Source organism: Pelophylax lessonae, assembly GCF_965119305.1.
Source record: "Pelophylax lessonae genome assembly, chromosome: 9".
NCBI classification, from domain to species: domain Eukaryota; kingdom Metazoa; phylum Chordata; class Amphibia; order Anura; family Ranidae; genus Pelophylax; species Pelophylax lessonae.
In genome coordinates, this window is record NC_138776.1 from 151,428,138 (window position 1) to 151,451,211 (window position 23,074).

The 23,074-nt window shown below is 42.6% G+C and overlaps 1 protein-coding gene across 2 annotated transcripts in view; it reads right to left on the reverse strand.

Moving 5' to 3' along the window:
* Positions 1–2,586: 2,586 nt before the first annotated feature.
* The window catches only part of NFKB2 (nuclear factor kappa B subunit 2), a 94,550-nt gene continuing 74,062 nt past the window's right edge, over positions 2,587–23,074 (reverse strand). For both annotated transcript variants that reach the window (XM_082267405.1, XM_082267404.1), the window contains 8 exons: positions 22,593–22,800; positions 20,990–21,159; positions 20,763–20,865; positions 19,480–19,715; positions 18,028–18,094; positions 16,771–16,943; positions 16,530–16,641; positions 2,587–2,812 (listed from right to left, as the gene is read on the reverse strand). In XM_082267405.1, the coding sequence (XP_082123531.1) occupies positions 2,655–2,812; positions 16,530–16,641; positions 16,771–16,943; positions 18,028–18,094; positions 19,480–19,715; positions 20,763–20,865; positions 20,990–21,159; positions 22,593–22,800 (1,227 nt within the window). In that variant the 3' untranslated portion in view covers positions 2,587–2,654. The remainder of the gene's footprint in view (positions 2,813–16,529; positions 16,642–16,770; positions 16,944–18,027; positions 18,095–19,479; positions 19,716–20,762; positions 20,866–20,989; positions 21,160–22,592; positions 22,801–23,074) is intronic.

Genomic DNA, 23,074 nt, shown 5'->3' on the forward strand with positions numbered 1-23,074 from the left:
CCTCATCCCTCCCCCTCCTTCTTCCTCTTCCTCTTTCCCTTCTTCTCCTCCTCCTCCCTCTTTACCCCCCTCCTTTCTCCTCTCCTTCATTACCCCCCTCTTCTTCCTCTTATCCCCCCAAGCACATCTCCCTCTCCTCCCCTCCTTCCCCTACTTCTCCTCCTCCATTCCCCCCTTCCTATCCCCTCCACCTCCCCCTCCCCTTCCCACATCCTTCTTCATTTCCTCCTTCCTCTCTCTTCCTCTTATGGGTCTCCCCTCTTCCGGCCTCAGTTTCCCTTTTCTTCTTCCTCTTCTCCTTCCTCTGGCTACCTTCTCCTCATCTCTTACATGACCTTCCTACCACTTCCCCCTTCTCCCCCTAGACCAGCAATCATTACCTCCAACCATCTCCACACCGGATAAGTGCTGTGATGCTTGATTGGTTGCTCTATGATGTATGAACCTCATCTCTTTCAATAACCCTAAGCGATGTTCATATCCGTGTTGCAATGTGTCCTTTTGTCATGTTAAACTCTGTAACTCTTTCAAATTTAATAAAAAATTTAAATGCAAAAAAAAAAAAATTTTAGATAAGCTAAGCCTGAGGCGAAGGCTGGCCATACATTATACAATTGTATATGATGTCCGCCGGTCACTCGCGATCGTCCGCTGCAGAGGGAGAAAAGCAGGCGGCTGATGTAAACAAAGCCGCCTGTCATTCTCCCTGGTGTAACTGCAGAGATCATACGATCCAGCTATGTAGGATCGTATGTCTCTGTGGTTACATAAAAAGCCACACCCCTTTACAGTTAGAAGCACGCCCCTAGGGACACATTTAACCCCTGCATCTTCAATAAAGTTAACCCCTTCCCTGCCAGTGTCATTTTTACAGTAACAGTGCATATGTATAGCACTGATTACTGTAGTAATGTCACTGGTACCCCCCAAAAGTGTCAAAAATGTCAGTCAAGGGTACGATTTGTCCACCGCAATGTCGCCGTCCCGCTAAAAAAATCGCAGATTGCCGCCATTACTCGTTAAAAAAAACACCAAAAATGACATAAATCTTTCCCGTAGTTAGTAAACGCAATAACTTTTGCGCAAACCAATCAAAATACGGTTATTGCGATTTTTTTTTTTTTACCAAAAATATGTAGCAGAAAACAAATTGGCATAAAATGTTAAAAAAATTAGTTTTTTACATTTTTTTTGGAAATTTCATATAAAAAAAATGTGTAAAATATTGTTATTTTTTCAAAATTGTCGCTTTTTATTTGTTTATAGTGCAAAAAATAAAAATCGCAGAGGTGATCAAATACCACCAAAAAAGAAAGCTCTGTGGGAAAAAAAGGACGTCAATTTAGTTTGGGTACAGCGTCGCACGACCGCGCAATTATCCGTTAAAGTCACGCAGTGCCTAATCGCAAAATAGGGCCTGGTCTTTGAGCAGCCAAGTCCTCTGGGGCTTAAGTGGTTAAACAATGTGTAAACATTCAGGTGTAGCTGATTACACACTGTTGTTATTTTACATGTCGGCTCTGAATAGTAGCGGCTGTAAATAGCGTACATCCACAAACATTAGCACAACAGTTACATTCAAACACTGCAGACAAGTGTTGAATATACTCCTATAACATGCACATGCCTCAATCGTTTTCTCCTTCCTCTGTAATCTCCATGTGTCACTTCTACCAGTTTTCTCAGACACCAGGTAATCCACAGGGAAGGCCCCCACGGGAGGTGATTGGCAGCCTTGCTGATCTGACCATGCGCATGTTTCCGAGTGAGATTGTGTAGACAGGAGTGTGTCTATTCCTTCTACTCAGGTGTCAGATTACACTCAGCCCTGTACTGTGGAGTGTGACATCAAGTTCTTCCTCACCCCATGCCTCCTGGAAACTGAGAAAAAAAAAAAGATCTGCTTTGTATACTTGAGAGGGCTGCAGCTAAAGTGATGAGGCTTATGTGGGAGGATTTGCATCATGAGTGTTTACCACCTGAGGCGAGTCATTGCAGCGGGCTTATGTAATGGTTTATCATGAAAATACTGTATTTAACAGCTGTTACATTGTGAGGCAGGGTCACAGAGTACATTCTTATCTTATCCTTTGCAAGGATGGTACAGGGAAAATAAAAGATTACCAATGCAAGATTTGAAAGGAAAGTACCCGCAAAAAAACATATACATCATTTATTTACAATAAAAATAGACATATTTTAAATAATAGTATTAAGAGCAAATAAACATGGAGAGAAGGATAAATGTCCAACATTACCTGGGGAATAAAAAGTGTCTGTTTACACCTCTAGCTATCTGTACAAGTATCTCACCAACTGTTCACAAGTCTTTTTTTCCATTGAGCATCTCGCAGATGAAGAATAGAGCAAAAAATCATTAATTGAAGACCGATTTCCAGATATTTATCAATGTGCCGCACTTAGTACTTTGTGTCCCAATGTGTCCATCCACTGGTGCTGGGAATAACATTTCTTTGCAGCACGGGTAAGTGATTGCGAGAAATATACCCATTAGATCAATGTAAGCAGTGAACTAAAATACAAATAAAAATGAAAATCAGTGGCTCACTTTATCAGATAACATTTAAAGCACCAAACTGTGTCCTTTAGAATGTTAGTGGGAAGAATCCAAGATTCCCGTTTCAGTGTCTGTTTCACTGGCCGCTTGGTGGCTCATTTCCTGGAGTTAATTCCTGTGTTGGAGACAACCTGGTGGTCCCGAGGAGGACAGGCTTCTGAGGTTCAGATTCTGCAGACTTTTCCATATCCACAGACTCACTTCCATAGGCACTATCAACCATGATCCCTTTAGCTAAAAAAGAATTGCAAATGCATGGTCTCATTATTCTCACCAAAAACAGTGTGTTTTCTTCTTGTGTTTAAATGACTAGAAGGTTAGGAGCTGCAATTCTTTGAGAACAACTGCATCATGCTGCCAGTTTTATCACCTATATCTGCTTTCTAATCCAACATTCTATATGTCCCAAAATCAGAGATTGCCCAGTAGCAACTCTACAGGTGTTTGTCATAGGTGTATTGTGTTCCTGAATGTGTGGATCATCTCTTGGTTTTATAAGGTGAAGGTTTTAGCTCCTTCCTTTTAAAGAAATGTATCATGCTTGCACAGAATACAGAGTGTATATTGTAGAAAATTAGCATTGCATGTTTCTGAATGTCAGCAGCAGTTGTGTAGGATATAGATGCTTTGCTTGCTTACTTTGTCACGGATGTCATGCTTCTATCATGTGTGTAATTTTATTGATTTTTTCCTAAAGTTTAAGTAATGCACAAATCCTCCACCTCTGGAATTTTAGAGAGGCTCTGAGGCACCCCAATCAGTGGGTATAATCTAATTGCATGTCTGGTGGCTCTGTGGGGACTCACTGGTCTGACACATGACAGATGCATGTCAATTCTGTTACTATTGAAGTGGTATCTTACTGCCCTACAGGGAACACATCTTTGTGAAATGCAAGTATTGCATGTTTGTTTTACACAAGAGGGTGGAGAATTCTTGTAGCGGTCGGCACTTCTCTCATGGAATCAGCCAAGAATCTGTTTATACAGACTCTTCCATGTAGTACAACATGTTCAAACAAATGAGATCAATAGCTCCGGGAGGAAGCTTCCCCTGACAATTATGCAGTAGACAAGTGTCATTTTCTCTTTTTATTGGTCGCTGTGTCATAGCCTGAACTGATTGGAAAGACATACACATTTGAGATGTGTTGCTCATTTTTTTCCCCTAGCTAAAAATCTTTTTTTTTTCTTTTTTCTACTGCTGCGATGAGCTTTTTGCGCTGTCTTATTTGGAATGAGTGCACTGATGAAAATGATTTATAAAATAATCTATACTTTCACAGAGAATCTGTACTAAATATATATTGAAAGTGTGTGTATGACAAAAGGTGGTCATTGCTGACCTCCTGAAAATGTCAATTGCCTGGCTTCAAAACTTTGGGGCTTATTTATCGAAAGGTAACTTTGGTTTTGATAGCGACAGAAGATTGTAAAATAATATTGATACTGCTATATGTAATGCTTTAGCCTTCCAAGTCTGTACATTGTGGGTTAGAAAAAATAGTGAATAATATCATATAGTTTGTATTTAACTACTTACTGACCAGCCACCATAGTTATACTGTGGTAGGTCAGCTCTGTTACGCGAAACGACGTACCTGTACGTTTTTTCGTGTAGCAATTAGTGGGAGTTAATCAGCGGGTCCAGCGGACACGATGTCCACCAGGCACCTGCAATCGCTCCCCATGGAGACAGAACGACGATCTGCCGCAGTAAGACTGCTGTTCTGTCAGTGATGAACACAGGGATTCTGTGTTAATCCAGTAAGTAAATCCCCCACACAGATAGAAAGCACCCCCATGGCACACATAAACCTTTGATTGGCCCTGGTGCTAGCCCCTTCCCTGCCAGTGTCATTAGTACAGTAACAGTGTGTATTTTTAGCACCGATTACTGTAATGTCACTGGTCCCCCCGCAAGTGTAAATTAAGCGTCCAATCTGTCCGCCGCAATGTCACAGTCCCACTAGTAATAAAATAAATAAAAATGACAAATCTTTCCCCTAGTTTGTAGAAGCGATAACTTTTGTGCAAACCAATTAATATACACTTATTGGGATATTTTTTACCAAAAATATGTAGCAGAATACATATTAGCGAAAAAAATGTGATTTTTTTTTTATTTTAATTGGGAATGTTTTATAGCAGAAAGTAAAAAAATATTGTTTTTTTTTTTTTCTTCAGAATTGTCGCTCCTTTTTTGTTTATAGTGAAAAAATTTAAAACGGCAGAGGTGATCAAATACCACCAAAAGAAAGCTCCATTTATGGGCGGGGGGAGGGGGGAAAGGACATCAATTATATTTGGGTACAGCGTCGAACAACCGCACATTTGTCAGTTAAATTAACACAGTGTGTATCGCAAAAAATACAATTTTTGACTTCCCGTAAAAAAAAAACATTTCTCTGATGTTCATTGACGGATACAGCTCCTGATCATCTTAACCATTGGGTTATACTTCCCCCTACAGGAGTAGGACACAAAGTCTGGCTATGCCTATGGACTGTCCCAGGGGGTATACTTCCCCTCTCTGCTATAGGCACTTAGTTTTGTTACAAGCAGTGTCAGAAGAATTACAACTCCACAGAGGGGTGGGTGCTGTGTCCATCAATAATCATCAGAGAAATTGATTTAACGGTAAGTCAAAAATCCCATTTCCCTTTCGTTCATTGACGGACACAGCTCCTGAACTTTTTAACCATTGGGGCATCCCAAAGCAGTGTTAAAAATGAGGGGTGGAACAGCAAAAATGAAAATTCCAAGGCTAACTATAGCCAACCAGGTAAACAGGAGCTCAACCAAAACAACTGGAGCTCGCCTGAAAAACAACAATACATACTCAAAGAGGACCAGATCCTCTAAACAGCAGCCTCCAACACATCCACCTTATAGAACTTTGCAAACCTACATCACTGACAGGAGGCACTGAGCGCCCGAATAGAGTGCGCCTTGACAGGAAAAGGAGGAACCCGACTCCTGATGGAATAGGCCTGGATCACCGTCTGTCTGATCCATCTGAAAATGGTCGCAGAGGAAGCAGACAACCCTTTCTGAAGCCCATCCATGAGCACAAATAGTGAGTCTAACTTTCGAAAAGACTGTAGCTGCCAACTACACCCTAATTGCCCAGACCACATCCAAGGCATGCAAGGCAGTTTCCTTCAGATGTTTTTGGCCTGGGGAAAAGGAAAGCCAACACAATGTCTTCCTTCCAAAGGTTGTCTCTGACTTTAATTTGAATGAACGATGGACAGGGATGAAGGACCACCTATCTCAGTGAACCACCAAGTAAGGTGAACAACAGGATGCCGCCGCCAATTCCAACACCCTGCATGCAGAGGTGATAGCTGGCACAAAGGCCACACCTTCTGGGACAGCGTTAGCAGGGGAAACTCCCGAAGATTCTTAAAAGGAGGCTTCTGGAGGACTGAGAGCACAAAATTGAGATCCCAAGGCGGCAACAGAGACCGCACTGAAAGGGCCAAGTGCCTAACTCCCTGAAGAAAAGTACACACCAGGGAGTGTGTGGCCAAGGGCTGTTGAAAGAATACCGCTAAGGCTGACACCTGATCCTTGATAATACTCAAGGCCAGTTTCTGCTCAACCCCCCCCATTGAAGGAAGGTCAAGACCCGAGCCACCGAGAAAAAGCGAAGATGAACCCCAAGAAACACGCACAACGCAAAGTACGACTTCCACATACGATGGTAGATCTTCCTAGAAGGAGATTTCCTAGCTTTTAACAGCACTGGAATCACCAAACCTCTATTCATCAGCACCTGACGTTCAGCAGCCAAGCCGTTGAAGCCAGCGACTAAAGCAGAATGAAAGTTTGGTCCTTGGGACAGCAGATCCTCCCTGAGAGGAAGCTTTCAAGGAAGGCCAGCGACCAGCCGCACCAGATCGGTGTACCAAGCCAGGCAAGGTAAGTCCGGGGCCACTAAGATGACCGTAATCCCTTCTCGATCCTGCATAGATCCCTTCTCGATCCTGCATATAAGTCTTGGCAGAAGCTTGAAAGGAGGGAAGGCATAAATCAGATGATACAGCCACCAGGGTGTCTGTGGCATCCGCCAGAGGATACTGCGACTGAGCCACAACCCTCTGCAATGTTCTATTTCACCTCGGGGATGCCCCACCAGAGAAACAATTGATCAAACACCTCGGTGGTAATCCACCTGCCAGTTTTCCACCCCGAAAATGTGTACGGTGGAGGGGCTGGAACGAACCATTCTGCCCACTTTAGAATTCCGGCTACATCCAAAGCCGCCAGGAAACTTCTTGTGCCCCCCTGGTGATTGACATAAGCCTTGGCCGTGGCATTGTCAGATTGAATGCGCACTGGACATTTCTGAAGACGATCCGTCCAATGGTCCAGGCACAGTCTAATTCCAAGACATTGATCGGTAGGTAGTCTGGACTCTTCCAGTGTCCAGAGCCCGAGCAGAATTATTGCCGAGGACGCCTCCTCAGCCGGACAGGCTGGCATCCATGGTGACCACTGTCCAATACAAGGGGAGGAAAGTATTGCCTAGCCGGAGAACGAAGTCACCATATCCGTGACTCCTTCGTTCCCCGACTCAGCTGGATCTGATTGTCCAGAGACTGCGGAGTCTTGTCCCATTTGGCCAGAATCTTCCTTTGCAGGGACCTCGTATAGAACTGTGCAAATAGAACTCCCTCTAAGGTAGACATCATCAGGCCCAGCACCCGCATGCAAGTCTGGAGGGATGACCATCTGCTAGACAGCAGGAGACAAGTTGCAGCCTGCAATTTCTGGAGTTTGAACTAAGCCAGAGTCCTCTGGGCAGAGTCAGACCCAGATAGTCCAGCTTTGTGGACGGAACCAGAGCAGACTTCTGAAAATTCAGAATCTAGCCAAACTCCCTCAGAGTTGATATGGTGAATTCCAGATTTTCCATCACCGCAGTAGGAGACACCGCTCGCAGAAGGAGTACCCAGTACCACGATCCCTCGTTTGGCGTAACAATGCTAGCACTTCATTTTGTAAAGACCCGAGGAGCAGAGGCGAGACCAAAGGGTAACACCACAAACTGATAATGCTCCTCTCCCACGGCATAGCAGAGGAAGCACTGGTGACTGGCACATATTGGAATGTGAAGGTAAGCATCCTTGATTTCGATAGAGGCAAGAAAATCCCCCCGATGCAGGGATGCCACCACTGTGCGAATGGACTCCATTCTGAACTTTTGCACCCGCACACAGCAGTTCAACACCTTGAGGTCCAGAATTGGACGCACCTTGCCTTCCTTCCTGGGAACTGTAAACAGGTTTGAGTAAAAACCCTGAAAACGTTCTGAAGTCGGAACCAGGACAATCACCCCTTGAAGTAACAGGTATTCTACCACCCCAAACAGACCCTGTAAGCAGTCCGGGGACAGGCGCAAGTGGGAAGGAAAGAACCTTGCCGGGGGACAAGAGCAAAACTTGATCTTGTAGCCAGACTGAATGACTTTGTGGACCCACTTGTCTTGTACCAGGGAAGTCCACGGGTCTGGAAACCAGTGAAGATGTCCCCCCCCCCCCCACCCCCGATATGGGTAAGGGCGCACCTTCATGCTGAAGGAGCCTTGTCCGCGGGTCTGGAGAAGCCCACTCTCGGCTTGCCAGACCAGGTTTATTTGGATCCTCCAAAGGAGGCCCTGAAAAGCTTCAAGCCCTTGTCAGTCAACCCTAAGGGATGAAAAAACTTCTTATGAGTGGAGGAGGGCTCATCTCAATGACGAAGTTCCTTGTCTTTACCCCTGTGAGACCTTTAATGATGTCATCCAAGCAGACGACCTCCTTGAAAGGGAAATTTAGTCAAGGCCTTTTTAGAAGTCTGGTCCGCAGACCAGCATTTGAGCCAAAAGACACGCCGAAGGACCACTGCCAAAACAGAGAGCCACACCACAAGGAGAGTCACATCCAAAGAGGCATCACAGATAAACTGCAGCTCCTGGACCAGCTGGTCCGCCAGCTAAGCAAAGGCAGGAGGAGTTGTTCTCCCTCCAGGTCACAACATAAAAGCTTAGCTCACTCAGAGTTTGTGACACCAGGGCAATGGTTAATTCCGGCCTCAGTGCCGAACCAGCCAGAGTGTACATATTGCGGGCCACAGCCTCCGCCTTCCTGTTAGTTGGATACTTAAAGGCTGGGGACTCTTCAACTGGTATCATGGTTGCTTTGTTCAATCTGGAAACCGGAGGGTCCACCGGTGGAACAGGCAACTTCTTAATAAGGACTCCTCATAGGGGTATCACCTTGTAAATCGCTTGGGGACGCTTTGGTCATCCCCTCTTTAGCGACAATTCTGTCAAAATAGGCAGGGAAAGGAAACACATTTGCCGCTCTGGAGGGGCAAAGTGGAGGGGGGGGGGTAGAATGAGGGGACAGATGAAGGGGGGAACCCAGAGGTCTGACCTTTCCAAGGGGGGGTCCACCCCAAAATCCTCCAGGAGGAGAGGGGGGACAGCTACTCGCCATACCAGGAACCAGGCGGGCACTGCTCCAGACAAAACCCCTTGCCATTGAAACGGGGGCAAGGAGGAATGCTGCGACTTGGGCCGAGACCTGATTGTATGCGACCTCGCGAGGCGTTTTAACTCGCAGGCCAGCCCCCGTCTGGTGGGGCACGGCTGACCTAGCGCGGAGCTGAGGTCTGCGCACGCTCGCTGGCCAGACTGGGATGACCACTGGATCTAGATTATCTTGCCCGTCGCCTAGTCTGGCAGTTGATTGGAAATCTCACAGGGAAAATCCAAGAGAAAAATTTATATTTAAAAAGAAAAAATTACCAGGACCAGAGATCCCAGCAAAGAACTGGGTCCTTACTCTTGACCAGGCAGAAAAAAAATTGAGTACCTATATAGCAGAGAGAGGGCGTATACCCCCTGGGACTGCCCATAGGTGTAGCCAGACTTTTTTTCTGCCTAGTGTCCTATTCCTGTAGGGGGCAGTATAACCCAATGGTTAAGAAGATGAGGAGCTGTGTCCGTCAACGAATGAAAAAGAAAATGGCCTGTTCATTAAGGGGGGTAAAACCTTCTGGACCTTAAGTGGTGAACAGAATATTTTACATACAGGGAATGTGCCTATTAGGATGTATCCACAGCAGCAGTCAGCTGAAACCTACTTCCAGATCTCCAGATGTCCTGTCTGCAGGGAAAGGGGTGTGTTAAGTCGTCCCTGGAGTGATCTTTCACCCTGTCAATTATTATGCAGGTTTTTTTTTTTTTTTTGTTTAATCAAGATTTTGTTTTCTTGCTCTGGAGTGTTGGAATGTGGCTTTTTAAATGAAATGAATGGTTTTAAAATTATGTATTCTGGCATTCATTTTCATTAAGTGTTATTATTACTACCCTTGCTTAATCTGGAAAAAGGACCTTCCACAGGTGTCAAACTTGCCATCCTCCAGCTGTTGCGGAACTACAAGTCCCATGAGGTACTGCAAGGCTGACAGTTACAAGCATGACTCCCACAGGCAGAGGCATGATGGGACTTGTAGTTCTGCAATAGCTGGAGGGCCGCTAGTTTGACACCCCTTAGGCTAGGCATTTATTCTAGATAGAGCCTCAGAGATTCTCTATCGCAGATAATAAATTCAGGGCCATTACTGCTCATTTCAGAACAGTAAATACTGGAGGGAATTCAATAAAGCTGCTGTGCCACTTTTCTGGCGGTAATCTGTCTTGGTAATGTGTTGCGACAAATTCATGAAGCATCTGCGACACTTTTGGTTCCGACATCGACTAATGCGCCAAATTCAGGTCATTCTAAAATGCACCACTTTTGCATTCTGGCTCAATGTCTGCGGCAAATTTCAAAAATAGATACAAACTTTTTTTTTTCAAACAGACAGTTCGTATCTTACGAAAGTTGAGCTAATAAAAGACAAATTGTTTTTTTTTGATGTGCATAGGGCAACCCTCGTGCAGACAGATTTTGCAAAAGTGTTTTGCACAGATTTTAAAAGTGGCGCAGTGTGCACTAAATTCAAATACAAGTTCTATACAGGTACATGTGCTGAACTACTTTTAGAATGCATGCAAGACACTTTTGCAAAATATATGACCAGTCATGCAATCCAGGGCCTGAGCATTGCTACACCCAGCACAGGATAAGAGAAGTGTTCTGCCATAGTTTACTATTAGGGATTAGGTTTTCTTAGCTGGGGTCAGGGTTTTAGGGGGTTTTAGTTTGTGTTAGGCCCATGTCACACTTGCGATCTTGTTGCTAGCAGAAAAAAAAAAAAGGATAGTACAGGACACAGGCAGAATATACACCATGGGTTTATAGGCATGTAACGTCAGGTGATTGAACACTGGCAAAACTGTAGATGACAAGTCCCCTGGGTGCCTTCCTTATAACTACCTAAGTATGTGGGTCTTTAGTTTTGTAGCAAGTAAATCAGAGTAGACCAAGGAATGTAAGGGAGGGTGGTCTGTGTCCTGTCCTCCAAGATAAGGAATTTACCGGTAAGTCAAAATTCCTCTTACTTTAATTGTACAGTGCAGGACACAGGCAGAGTATTCAAACACCATGGGGTATCCTCAAGCAATAAATAAGAAGGATGGGCAAAAATGAGGCAAAAAGCTGCATTCTCAGAAGACTGTACATCCACACCTGGTAAAACTTTGAAAAAGTATGAACAGAAGACCTTGGTGCTGAAATGTCCAGGAAACTCCCACTGATCTGGTGGAATGGGTAAGAAAAGATTCTTTACAGGAAAGAGCCACTTCTGACAGACGGTAAGGTGACCAAAAAGGCTACTCTAAAGGAATATTTATGATAGGTTTTAAAGGGTTGTTTCTGCTGGACAGAGAGAACCAAGTTGAGATCCTAAGGAAACACAGGGTGCTGCACTAGGGACCTACTACCAGATACACCGTGAAGAAAGGTGCTCACAAGGGAGAGTGAAGCCAGGGGATTTTAAAAAACAATAGATGTGGAGAGTGCTTAAGGCCAAGTTCTGGTTAAGATCTGTTTGTAGGAAGACCAGAATGCCAGGCACATAATCCCTGGGTTTGAAGTGTCCATGTTCATATCGGGTAAAAAAATTTCCAGGAACAATAAATACAACCTCAATTCCAAAATACTTGGGACACTGTAAAATCTATATAAAAACAAAATGCAATGCTTTGCAAATCTAATAAACCAATATTTTATTCACAATAGAAAACATATTAAATATTTAAACTGAGAAAATGTACTATTTAAATAAAAATAAGGTAGTATCGAAATTGATAGCAGCAACATGCCTCACAAAAGTTGAGACAGGGCCATGCATACCACAGTGTAGCATCCCCTCTTCGTTTAACAACACTCTATAAACATCTGGGAACTGAGGAGACCAGTTGCTGGAGTTCTGGGAGAGGAATGTTGTCCCATTCTTGCCTGATATAGGACTCTAACTGCTGAACAGTCCTGGGTTTTCTTTGTCGTATTTTGTGTGTCAAGATGCGCCACATATCGTCAAATGGTGAAAGGTCTGGACTGCAGACGGACTCTTCTACTACGAAGCCATGCTGTTATCATAGATGAATTATGTGGTTTAGCATTGTCCTGGTGAAATATGCAAGGCCTTCCCTAAAAAAGACGTTGTCTGGATTGGAGCATATGCTGCTTATAAACCTGGATAAATCTTTCAGCATTGATGATGCCTTTCCAGATGTACAAGCTGACCATTCCATCCACAATAATGCACCCCACATACCACCATCACAGATGCAGGCTTTTGAACGAAGTGTTGATAACAAGCTAGGAGGTCCCTCTACTCTTTAGTCTGGAGGATGCAGTGTCCATGGTTACCAAAAATAATTTTGAAATTTCGATTCATCTAACCACAGGACAGTTTTCCACTTTGCAACATAGCATTGTAAATTGACTTTGGCTCAGAGAAGATGGTGGTGTTTCTGGTTCATGTTCAGATATGGCTTCTTTTTTACATGATAGAGCTTTACCTTGCATTTTTGGATGGCACGGCAAACAGTGTTCACAGACCGGGTTTTCTGGGAAATATCCCTGAGTCCAAGCACTGTTGTTCATCACATAATCATGTCTAAGGGCCCAAAGATCACAGGCACCCAATATTGTGTTTCGGGAATTGTCCCTTGCGACATTTCTACAGATTCTCTGAATTCTTTGATATTATGTACTGTAGATGACACATTTAAAGTCTTTATAATTTTACGTTGAGGAACATTATTCTGAAATTGTTTGACCATTTTTAGATGCAGCTTTTCACAGATTGGTGAACCTTTGCCCATCTTTACAACTAAGATGCTCTTTTTATATCCAATCAGGTTACTGACCTGTTGCCAATTGACCTACCCAATTAGTTGCAAAATGTTCTTCCAGCTTTTTCTTAGTAGTGCCACTTACTTTGCCAGCTTTTTGTTGCCCTGTCCCAACTTTTTTGAGATGTGTTCCTGCTATCAATTTCAAAATTACTTTTTTTTTTTTCCATAAATTAGACATTTTATCAGTTTAAACATTTGATATTATTTCTATTGTGAATAAAATATGGGTTTATGAGATTTGCAAATCATTACATTCAGTTTTTATGAAGATTTTACACAGCGTCCAAACTTTTTTTGGAATTGGGGTTGTAGAAGAGAGGACGTGCAGATTGCCGATATGGCCTGTTGGGAAGAAGCCAGGGGTTGTCTGCTGCAAGTCTAAAGCCTCGTACACACGTGTCGAAAATCGGCAGGGAATTTTCATCCAACGTCCGATCTGCCGATTTTCGGCTGGTTCGTATGAAGCTTCCGACAACCGACTCCGACTTTTCGGCCGAAAAAATCTGGTGTGCAGGCTATAAAATTTTTGTCTGCCGTCAAAACACGGCCGATTTTCGTGCAGTCAGTACAGATTTCGACAGGGAAAAATCTAATGAGCAAGTCTGGGCATGCTCAGTGAAGAAAGAACACAAAGATAGCAAACCAACACATGACATCACTTCTAAAGTAGAACTTTGTCGGGCGAGAAAATTTGTGTGCAGTCTAGGCACATTCCAACCAACAAAACACCACTCTGGACAAAAGATGGACGACCGGTCGGCGGAAATTAGTTGCGTGTGAACGAGGCTTAAGGATGTTTGTGTACCAGGTTCTCCTTGGCCAGTTTGGTTTAATTAAATCACCAGTTTCCTCTGTTGCTCTTTTTTCAGGAGCAGACAAAAACAGAATTCGCACTGGAGGGAAGGCATAAAGTAGTCTGAACTGAATATTTTGTAAACTCTCCACTTGATAGAGTTCAGCAAGGATTTTGGGGAAGTGACAATCCTTTCTGGAGTGATCCAGTCATCACAGACTGCACATTTTATTGCTTCATAAACTATTAAAAATGTTTTACAGGATTTAGTACATCTCTTTGTAACTAAAGGAGCATGGCGAGACAGAAGAGAGTCCGACTGTACAATGCCAAGGCTTTTGCAGACAAAGGTAATGAGCTTTTCAACAATAGCGAGGATATTGCATGAAGCTCCCTCTTTAATCTGGGGGCAGTCTTAGACAGGGTTCACATATGAGCGGTCTGGTTTTGACAGCAGTATTTCAGCCCCCTCCGGTTCAACTTTGTTCAACAGTTCAGGCCAAATTCTCAAAAGTATACGACAATGGGAATCACACCTGAACGGTGATCAATATCATACTGGAGTATTTTTAAAAACATGCTACAGCCGGCCCGCACATATATGAACTGGCTCCATTGAAAAGGCTGCAGGTTCACATGTCATGCGAATTGTATGTGGTTCAAAACGCATCCAATTCGCATATATATGTGGACCGGGTCCAAAGGTGAACAGTCTTCTGAAGCTTCCTCCAATATTGCCTCAATAGCCTCTTCATTTCCTTCCGCGCCAGACCTCTAGAATCTGCATATCTGGATCTGATGCAGAATGAGAAACAGAATTAGAGAAGTGTGACATTTGTGAGCCCTGGAAAAATGGCTGTATTAAGGCTGTCTTCCTGAGGAATTGTGATATAGATGCTATATTCAAATAGGCCACTTGTTTCATGCCTGAAACAGAGGTAAAATCAGACGCAGAGATTGGTACTAAAGCTGGATCCTGCTCTGGTGCAAGGGCACGCATCGTTACTCTGAGTGTTGTGTGGGCCTTTGGCAGAGTGAATGTTCACCTGCAATTCTGCATTGGCTCTCTTTTGCCTGGTCCGCACCATTGCTGAAACATGTGGGGTACTCACAGAAAAGTGTGTAGCATATTGGGTAAGTGTGTCTGTAAGGAGAACACCGGTAACCCAGATGTAGACCATCCTGGAACGAATCCTTGTGGAGGAAGGGGCTGAGTACCTTATTTAGAGCACTAGAAGGAGGTGGCTGTAAAGTGGGCGACCAGTGGTGTGATGTAACCAAGGCACCAAATTAAAAAAAGTTTACTTCATACCCTTGAAAGGGGCTTTCAGGGACTGGGTCCCATAGAAAAGGACCAGAGCCCCTGAACCTGTATAGCACCCTACAACTGACTCAACGCACCCATGCAGGATCCAGTGCCCGAAGCAACATTACAGGCTACCCCCACTGGGGGGGGGGGGGGGTGTTAAGGTCTAAGGTTTCACCAAGGTTGTGCCAATTTAGATAAACTGCTTCTATGGTGGCATTAAAATACAGTGAGGGAATGATTGAAGAATCTGAAGGCAAAATAAGATAGCCAAGGATGATTTTCTGAGAAAAGGTTAATCATGTTCAGTCACTAGCCCAAAACTGAGAACTTATGGTTTGGGGCCAGAATATAGGAGAAGCATCCAGCCAGCATGTACTGTAAAACTTTGCCAGTGACCAATCGCCTAAAGGTATGCTATAACCCAAGTTGTGTGAATACTCTGCTTGTGTTCTGTACTGTATGGATAGGATACATACTCACCTGCAATGAATAGCTTCCTCACTTACAAATGCTGTTCCCTCACCACCAAGTGACACCTCACTCATCCCACTAGTGAGGGAGCAAAGCCTTACAAATAGATGCATATTCTTCTACCACCTATAGCAGCCTTTCTCAACCTTTTCAACGCAGAAATAAATTTCTGGTCTTGGGGAACCCCTGTTAAAAATCTACAACTCATGACACATTAGTGTGACAGTCAGTGGGAAGAATGCTCCTTACTCTTGTCATCATTGGGAAGAATTACCCCCTTACAGATAGCTAAAATGAACAATAGTGTCATTGGAAACTTATCTAAGAGGCAGAAAATGCCCATTGCTCAAGGAACCCCTAGCAACCTCAGGAGGAACCCTGGTTGAGAAACCCTGATCTATAGGGATCTTGTTGTCAGAGACAGGATTGCAATTAGATTTGGGACTCATCGTACACTGCAAGGTGAAATTTACATTTCCTGGAATTCCACGTTCAAAGGAAACTTTTGGCTGCCATTGCTGGTTTCCTCCTGAAAATGCTACTCCCCTGCCAGTCTTTGGCTTGAGAAACTGACTGGGAACAAGCATGCAGATCAGAAATACAGAGTTAAATCTAATCTGCACACTTATTCCAGGTCTGTGGCTAATAAAGTACCAAAGCTACTTCATCATCATAAAAGTGAGGAAAATGTTATTTTCAGGAGAGGAGGTTGGCAGCCTCAATACTTCCTTTATTGAAATTTTCTATATTAGTATAACAGACACAATCATTCAGAGATCTGTGCAGGACTTGTGGACACTGCTGAGAGATAATCAGGGTTCCTTGTTAGGATGGGTAACTGCTGTTAACTATGTAATATTAGCGGATTTAGTTATTGCAGTCTGGGTGCAATGGGTAATTCTGCGTCAGCATGAAAAAAGAGGTGGACATTTTTCCATGCGTGTTTACCATGGTAAGAATGTATTCTAGGATGCTATTGTTGATACATTTTTTCCATCGGCATGCTCCTTGTTTTTTTTTTTTATACAGCATATAATTGAAAACATGGCCTAGTTTCTGTTTGTGCAAAGGCATACCTTGATCTGCCTGCTTCACATACGTCTCTGAGCTGCACAGAAGTTGCACGCCTTCATTCACTCCCATGGACTCTAGTGTTTTAATCAGCCCGCCGAGACTTCCACCAGCAAGCTATGGGAAAAATACCACAATGAATACTGTTTACTAAGCACATCCATTACTTTTAAAAATGACAAGGCAGACTTATCAAAGACAGTTTACCACACACAAAAAAATAGCCTGGCTGAAAAGAACATCTACCTCATAACTACGTAGGAGGTTCTCTGTAGGGGACGGTGTGTTTTTGTAAGTGTCAACCAAGCTCTGAAGTCGCAGCCGTGAAGCAAGTTCCGTCCAGTCTGATCCTGTCTGGCCCTCATTCAGTAATTTCTCAAGGCGCTGTACAGTATTGGTTTCCAGAGAAAGCACATTCACTAGAATGCAACATGAAAAGGTCATTTCAATACTTCATTACAGCCTCCAGCTGGGCTGCAATATAACAAAGCATATTATTCAGAGCTTTTCCTGATTACTTAGGAGAGCTTTTATTTAACATTTACAAGTTTAGATAAGTGCAATTTACATCTAAATTGACCTCATAAAAGTCTCCAAAGTAAATTAAAAAAAAATATATCAATATTGGCACAACAGTCATACACATGGAAAAATATAAAAAAGAAATAGAAAACAGGGGTGGGGCACATATGCAGCACACCCACTAACTCCCAGTGATATCTTAAAACCTAACTCAATGTTTTAGTGAACTTTAAATAGTTTGTCTGGACCAAGCTTGTCCAGACTATTTCCATCACTAACACATACAGCACGTTAGTGGTGTATTAACTGTATGTAGCTTCAGCTACTTACAGTATACAGCACTGTGTTCTGGCAGTGGGATGGGGATCCAGCTTAGCCATTCACAGGAGGCTTTGTATTACATGAATGAATACAAGGCTTCTGCTGACTGGCTGATGCAGAGAGGCGGGTGGATGATGTCAGCCACTGGATGTGTTCGTGAAAAAAAGTTTGGAGCAGCTTGGAGTGAAGCTTTAAACCAAGACAGACACAGTCAAGCAATTCATTGGAGGGCTGGTTTGGGAAATTAGGTAACAGGAATATTTTTAGGCATTTCAGATTTAGCAAATAAAGCTGGCCATTCAAACACGTTTTTTTAAAGCCAGTTTTTATTTTTCTAAGACATTATATTCCGACAGCAACACACCCTACTGTCAGAGTACACTGGTCAGTGGCTGCAGCAACATTTTCCAACATGTCCCTTAGGTCGATCAAATGATTATTTCTGTTGAGCAGTGATGGTCAGCCACTGGTAAACTTTAGACAAAAATTGGTGGGGGCACTAATAAAAGTTTTTTTTTTTTACCTTAATGCAGAGAATTTATTAAGGTAAAAAAAACTTTTGCCTTTAGAACCACTTTATGTGCAAATAATCCTTTTGCAAATTTGTAATTAGTAATCATTTACTTTGAAGCACAGAACAAAGAAGATGATGGGCTCTACCTGGTGCTTGTCCATGTGACTTCAAAGCTGCGTCACCAGGTGGGCGTTTAGATAATATGTCTCGCACCTGAAAAACAATTTAGGACCATGTTTAATGTGAGTTTCAAATATAGCACATTTTAAAGGAGAGTATATATTCTTTGTAAAAGTAAAACGTTTGTGAGAACACTAATGCTTAACCCTTTGGTCATCTTTAGGAACATGTTACACCCACATTTACAGTGTAACAAGCTCCAGAATTCCACCTCCCCCACCCTGATCTGTGAATAAATGAAGCACAAGTCCCATCTTTCATCGTGGCAGGCAGCTTGTGGTTCTCGAAGTGCAAGGGCCCTGATGAGCGCTCTCATAGTTCATTCACAAGTCCTGCAGCTTTCAAACGGACAGCCTGTACAAAGGTATGCTTGTCTACAGGAGCCTGACATTGCACCTGTAATTCACTGATTCATGGGTGCAATGCTCTGCAGGCTCTGTGGGAAAAAATACTTTCTGTAATAATATGTGCATCTATTATTTTTTTACCAAAAGGTGATATTATCCTTTTAAGGACAGGTTCACCTTTAAAAAAAATAAAATAAATGCACATTTTTTTACATGCAACAAAATGTGCATTTAGTTTTTTTTCTTAAAAGGTGAAATTATCCTATAAAACATAGATTCACCTTTTAAAATAAATAAATGCACATTTTTTTGCAGGTAAAAAAATGTGCATGTATTATTTTTTTTCTAAGTAGTCTGTAGAGCTTTGCACCCATGATCAGCAGATCATAGGTGCAGTGTCTAGCTCTTGCAGACTCTTAGCATTTACCTGAGAGCAAGAAGCGACAATAAACTAAACTACTCACCAGTGCCCTCACAGCTCACTGAATAATACAAGCCGTCATCCACAATGGCTGATGGTACATGTAGGCATTCACTCACAGGAAACTGTGAATGAATGACGTTGCCTTGATGAGGGAACCCCGGCAGCAGCAGGGGGAGTGAGCTGCAGATGCTGGAACATGTTACATGTTGAAATTTTCTTTATATAGGGATAGTGTATATCCAGATTATTGTAATCCACCTCCTGCACTTTTAATCTTTACACTGATCACGGTAGTAAAAATATAGAAGAATAATAATTTAAAGATGTGAAAGTCATATAACAAACAGTGATCATATGTCCTCTTTAGGCTGGACAGATTAGCAACTATAATGACTACTTAAAAACGCTTGTGATAACATATCAGCCACATGGGGTGTGTAGATGTATAGACCTACATTTTGATGAGGGGCACTAATGCACAACAATGTATAGCTGACCCCCAACTATACAATATATATAAAATTACAAAGTATACATAGAGAGAAAGTTCTTAAAACATTAACACAAATTGATCAGATTATTTCCTGCAAGCTGAACTCTATAAAAAATATTTGAGAATATCTGATGAAAAACAAATGAAGTCTTACTTTCTGACTTTTGGTTAGATCCAGTGGAGTGTGTCCCGGATAACGCCGCTTAGCTCCGTAGTGTATTCTTTCAATCCCCTGATTTGTATCTAAAGATTCATTGTCTTCTGAATCGCTGTCTCCTTGCTGGTCAGAGTCTGTATCCATATCCACATCAGAATCACTGTCTGTTTCATCACTGTCACTGCATGGTGTGCTATCTACAGGCTCATCATTTTCTATTAGGACATTTGCACCTAGGAATCACAAGAAATCCAGATAAATGATAAAGCATCACTATTCAAAAAGCTGATCTATACTGTGTCGTGACACTGCCTGCCACATATTGGTTGGTTTAAACCAATAATTGAAAATCAGTAGACATGGTGTTAAAGAAGATAATCTATGGTGTCAGTATTTCAAAACTGGACCAGCCACAATATAAAAAATTGTGTAATGTTCAAAAGGTGTACCGTATTTTCCGGCGTATAAGACGACTTTTTAACCCAGGAAAATCTTTTCAAAAGTCGGGGGTCGTCTTATACGCCGGGTATCATCTTATACGGCGGATGCTGGAGCCGAACTGGAGAATATGCGGTGGGGGAGTGACAGCACTTCAGCTATGCTGCCACACAGACTGCCTAAGCTAACAGAACTCCCATCCAGGCTCCCCCGCCCCTACCTCTGCCGCTGTCTAAGTTAAAACGCCTGTGATTTGTTGTTGCTAGGGGCGGTCCTAGCAACCAATCTGCCTGTTAAATAGAAAGTTGGACACTTCCTGCCTTATGCTCGGACATGCTGCATCCTCTATCTGCTGTGTAAGGTAAGGGGCTGTAAAGGGCACTGTGAAAGGGAGTAATATGCAAGTAAGGGGGGGACAACTGTAGAAGAGACTGGGATACAAGGAGGGTGACTGTGGAGGGGATTGGGAAACAAGGAGGGGTACTGTGGAGGGGACTGGGATGCAAGGAGGGGGGTTGTAGAGCATGGCAGCTCCCATGGATTTATTGTTTTATACTTCCTTTCAGCTTTAGAGTGAATTTGTAAAAGTTTAATCCACTTGCACTGTTTTATGCATACTCTATATTTTAACTGGAAAAGTTGGGGGTCGTCTTATACGCCCAGTCGTCTTATACGCCGGCAAATACGGTATATTCAAGGATATAAAGTAGGTAGTATTCGCTGTCTATAAAATTCCAAGATACGTCAAAGAATATCGCTTTAGACCTAAAAGCAACCAAAAATTTGTTACCTTTACATTGCTAATTAAAATAACCATGTACTAAGTAACATGTCTGAAATACCTGCATTAACCAACATCTTTGTTAGCACTGGAGAACCCATACAAGCAGCCAGATGCAGTGGTGTATTTCCTCCGAATGTTTGAGCATTTACATTTGCCCCCAGCTAGAAAAAAAACAAAAAACACATTTTTGATAGTAAACAAAGCAACCACACTGTGTGGTTATATTGCTATGTACAACTGACAGATCCCTACAAACAACAAATAGAAGGGAGCTTTTTTTCTTACTTTTTTGGTTAGAGTAACAGCTATATTTAGATTGTTCATTTCCACAGCAATGTGAAGTGGGGATCTCCCACTTTTGCGCTCTGCAGCATTGACGTCAGCTCCGCTTTTCACCAGCCGCTCCAAACATTTTTCATTTTTCACCTTTACTGCCCAGTGAACTGGGTACAAACCTGAAAATAAGCATATTCATTAAAGCCACACACAATGCTGCAACTAATAGGAGACACCAAATATCAGTTATAATTTTATTGTTGTTAAATGGTTTTGTTATACCTTGTTATATACTTCTAAATAAGGTATACAAATAAAAAAATTATTGGATTGTAATTTTATTTAGAGGACACAGCCTTGCTTTAGTCGGTGTAGATAAACAAACAAAAAAAAAATACATATATACACACATATACATATATATAGCTGTTTTTGTGTAGCACAGTTACTGTGCATAACAACAAAGACACTACTAAAAGAAACACCCCACACACCTCTATTTTTTCCAATGGTAAAGCTAGTTTTTAGGACATTCTTGTACAAACACTTGACTACACCACCTTTGTTAGCCCCTGAATGACCCTGGTGACATTGGACAAGTGACGCTGTAGAAGTGGATCACGTCATGTCACAGGGTATATGATTGGCTTAATTTATATTAAAAATATATGTGAATGGATGCAATACAATTGTTTTTACCTGGGCATCAAAATAAAAAAAATAAAAAAAAGACTGTCGAAATCATAAAAAAAGTAAAAAATAGAACTTGCCAAGACAAAAAAACTGATTTAAACAGAAGCGGAGGAAATAACTTTCCTGCACCATTTTAGTGGTGCAGGAAACTAGCACTAGTGGCGTGCACCACATTAACAAAGCAGATATACCTATTTCAGATTGATCTGCGCCACCCGCATCATCAGAATGAAATAGAAAATGACACGAATTCCATGCCGAATTAACAAAAATATTGCAGCAGATTTCAATTTAGAAAACTGCCAATGATTCTCCCCAGATTGGACCTGGTGAACTGGAAAGTAACTGTGTCTGGGCCACTCTTTGTTAAAGCGATTGTAAAAGGTTTGAATTTTACGGTTTTTTTTTTTTAATAACAAACATATTATACTTACCTGTTCTGTGCAATGGTTTTGCACAGAGCAGCCCCAATCCTCCTCTTCTAGGGTCCCCTGCTGGTGCTCTTGGCGCCTCCCCACTGCAGAATGCCCTCACAGCAAGCTGCTTGCTATGGGGGGCACGTGTACAGGCTCGATCCTGAGCCACGATCTGTGTGTCCATTGACACACAGAGTGTGGTTCTGGCTCACTGCCCCACTCTCTGCTCACTGGCTGTGACTGACAGCTGCAGGAGCCAATGACTCCCGCTGTTGTCTCTGAGCCTATGGGGAGGGGAGAGCAGAGAGAGACACAGCTCTTGTGCACAGCGCTGGAACAAGACCGGGCTCTGATAACTTTAAGGGGGGCTGGGGGGGAGGTGCACACAGAGGGTTTTTTACCTTAATGCAGAGAATGCATTAAGGTAAAAAAAAAAAAAAAAAAGAAGCCCTTCAGCTTTAGAACCACTTTAATTCCCACTTTATAGTGCCTATGGTCCTTACCATGATAATCTGGCATGTTGAGGAGATTTTTGTAGCCACTGAATTGGTGATCTAAGAGCACCTGAAGCATTTTATCATCTCCGGCTTGAACAGCTAAATGTAGCACAGAGTTTCCAAAACGATCAAGGATAGTAGGGTCTGCTCCAGCTCTTATCAGGAAAGCAACTGTTGGATATTGTTTGGTGATCACGGCAAGGTGCAAAGGAGTCTGTGAAAGAAAACAAAGTGGGTCTAGGGTAAAACTTAAATTTTTAAACATTTTATATTATTCCATATTCAAAAAGAATAAGTTCACTTTAAAAAAAATAAATGCACATTTTTTTGCAGGTTAAAAATGTGCATTTATTATTTTTTGTTGCAGAAGCCTAGAATGCATTACACCAGCGATCAGCAGATCGCTGATGCCATGCAGGTCTCCTGCACACTGTCAGTGTATGGGCTTATTTTTTTTTTTTTTTTTTAAAGCCCGTAGCGTGTGCAAC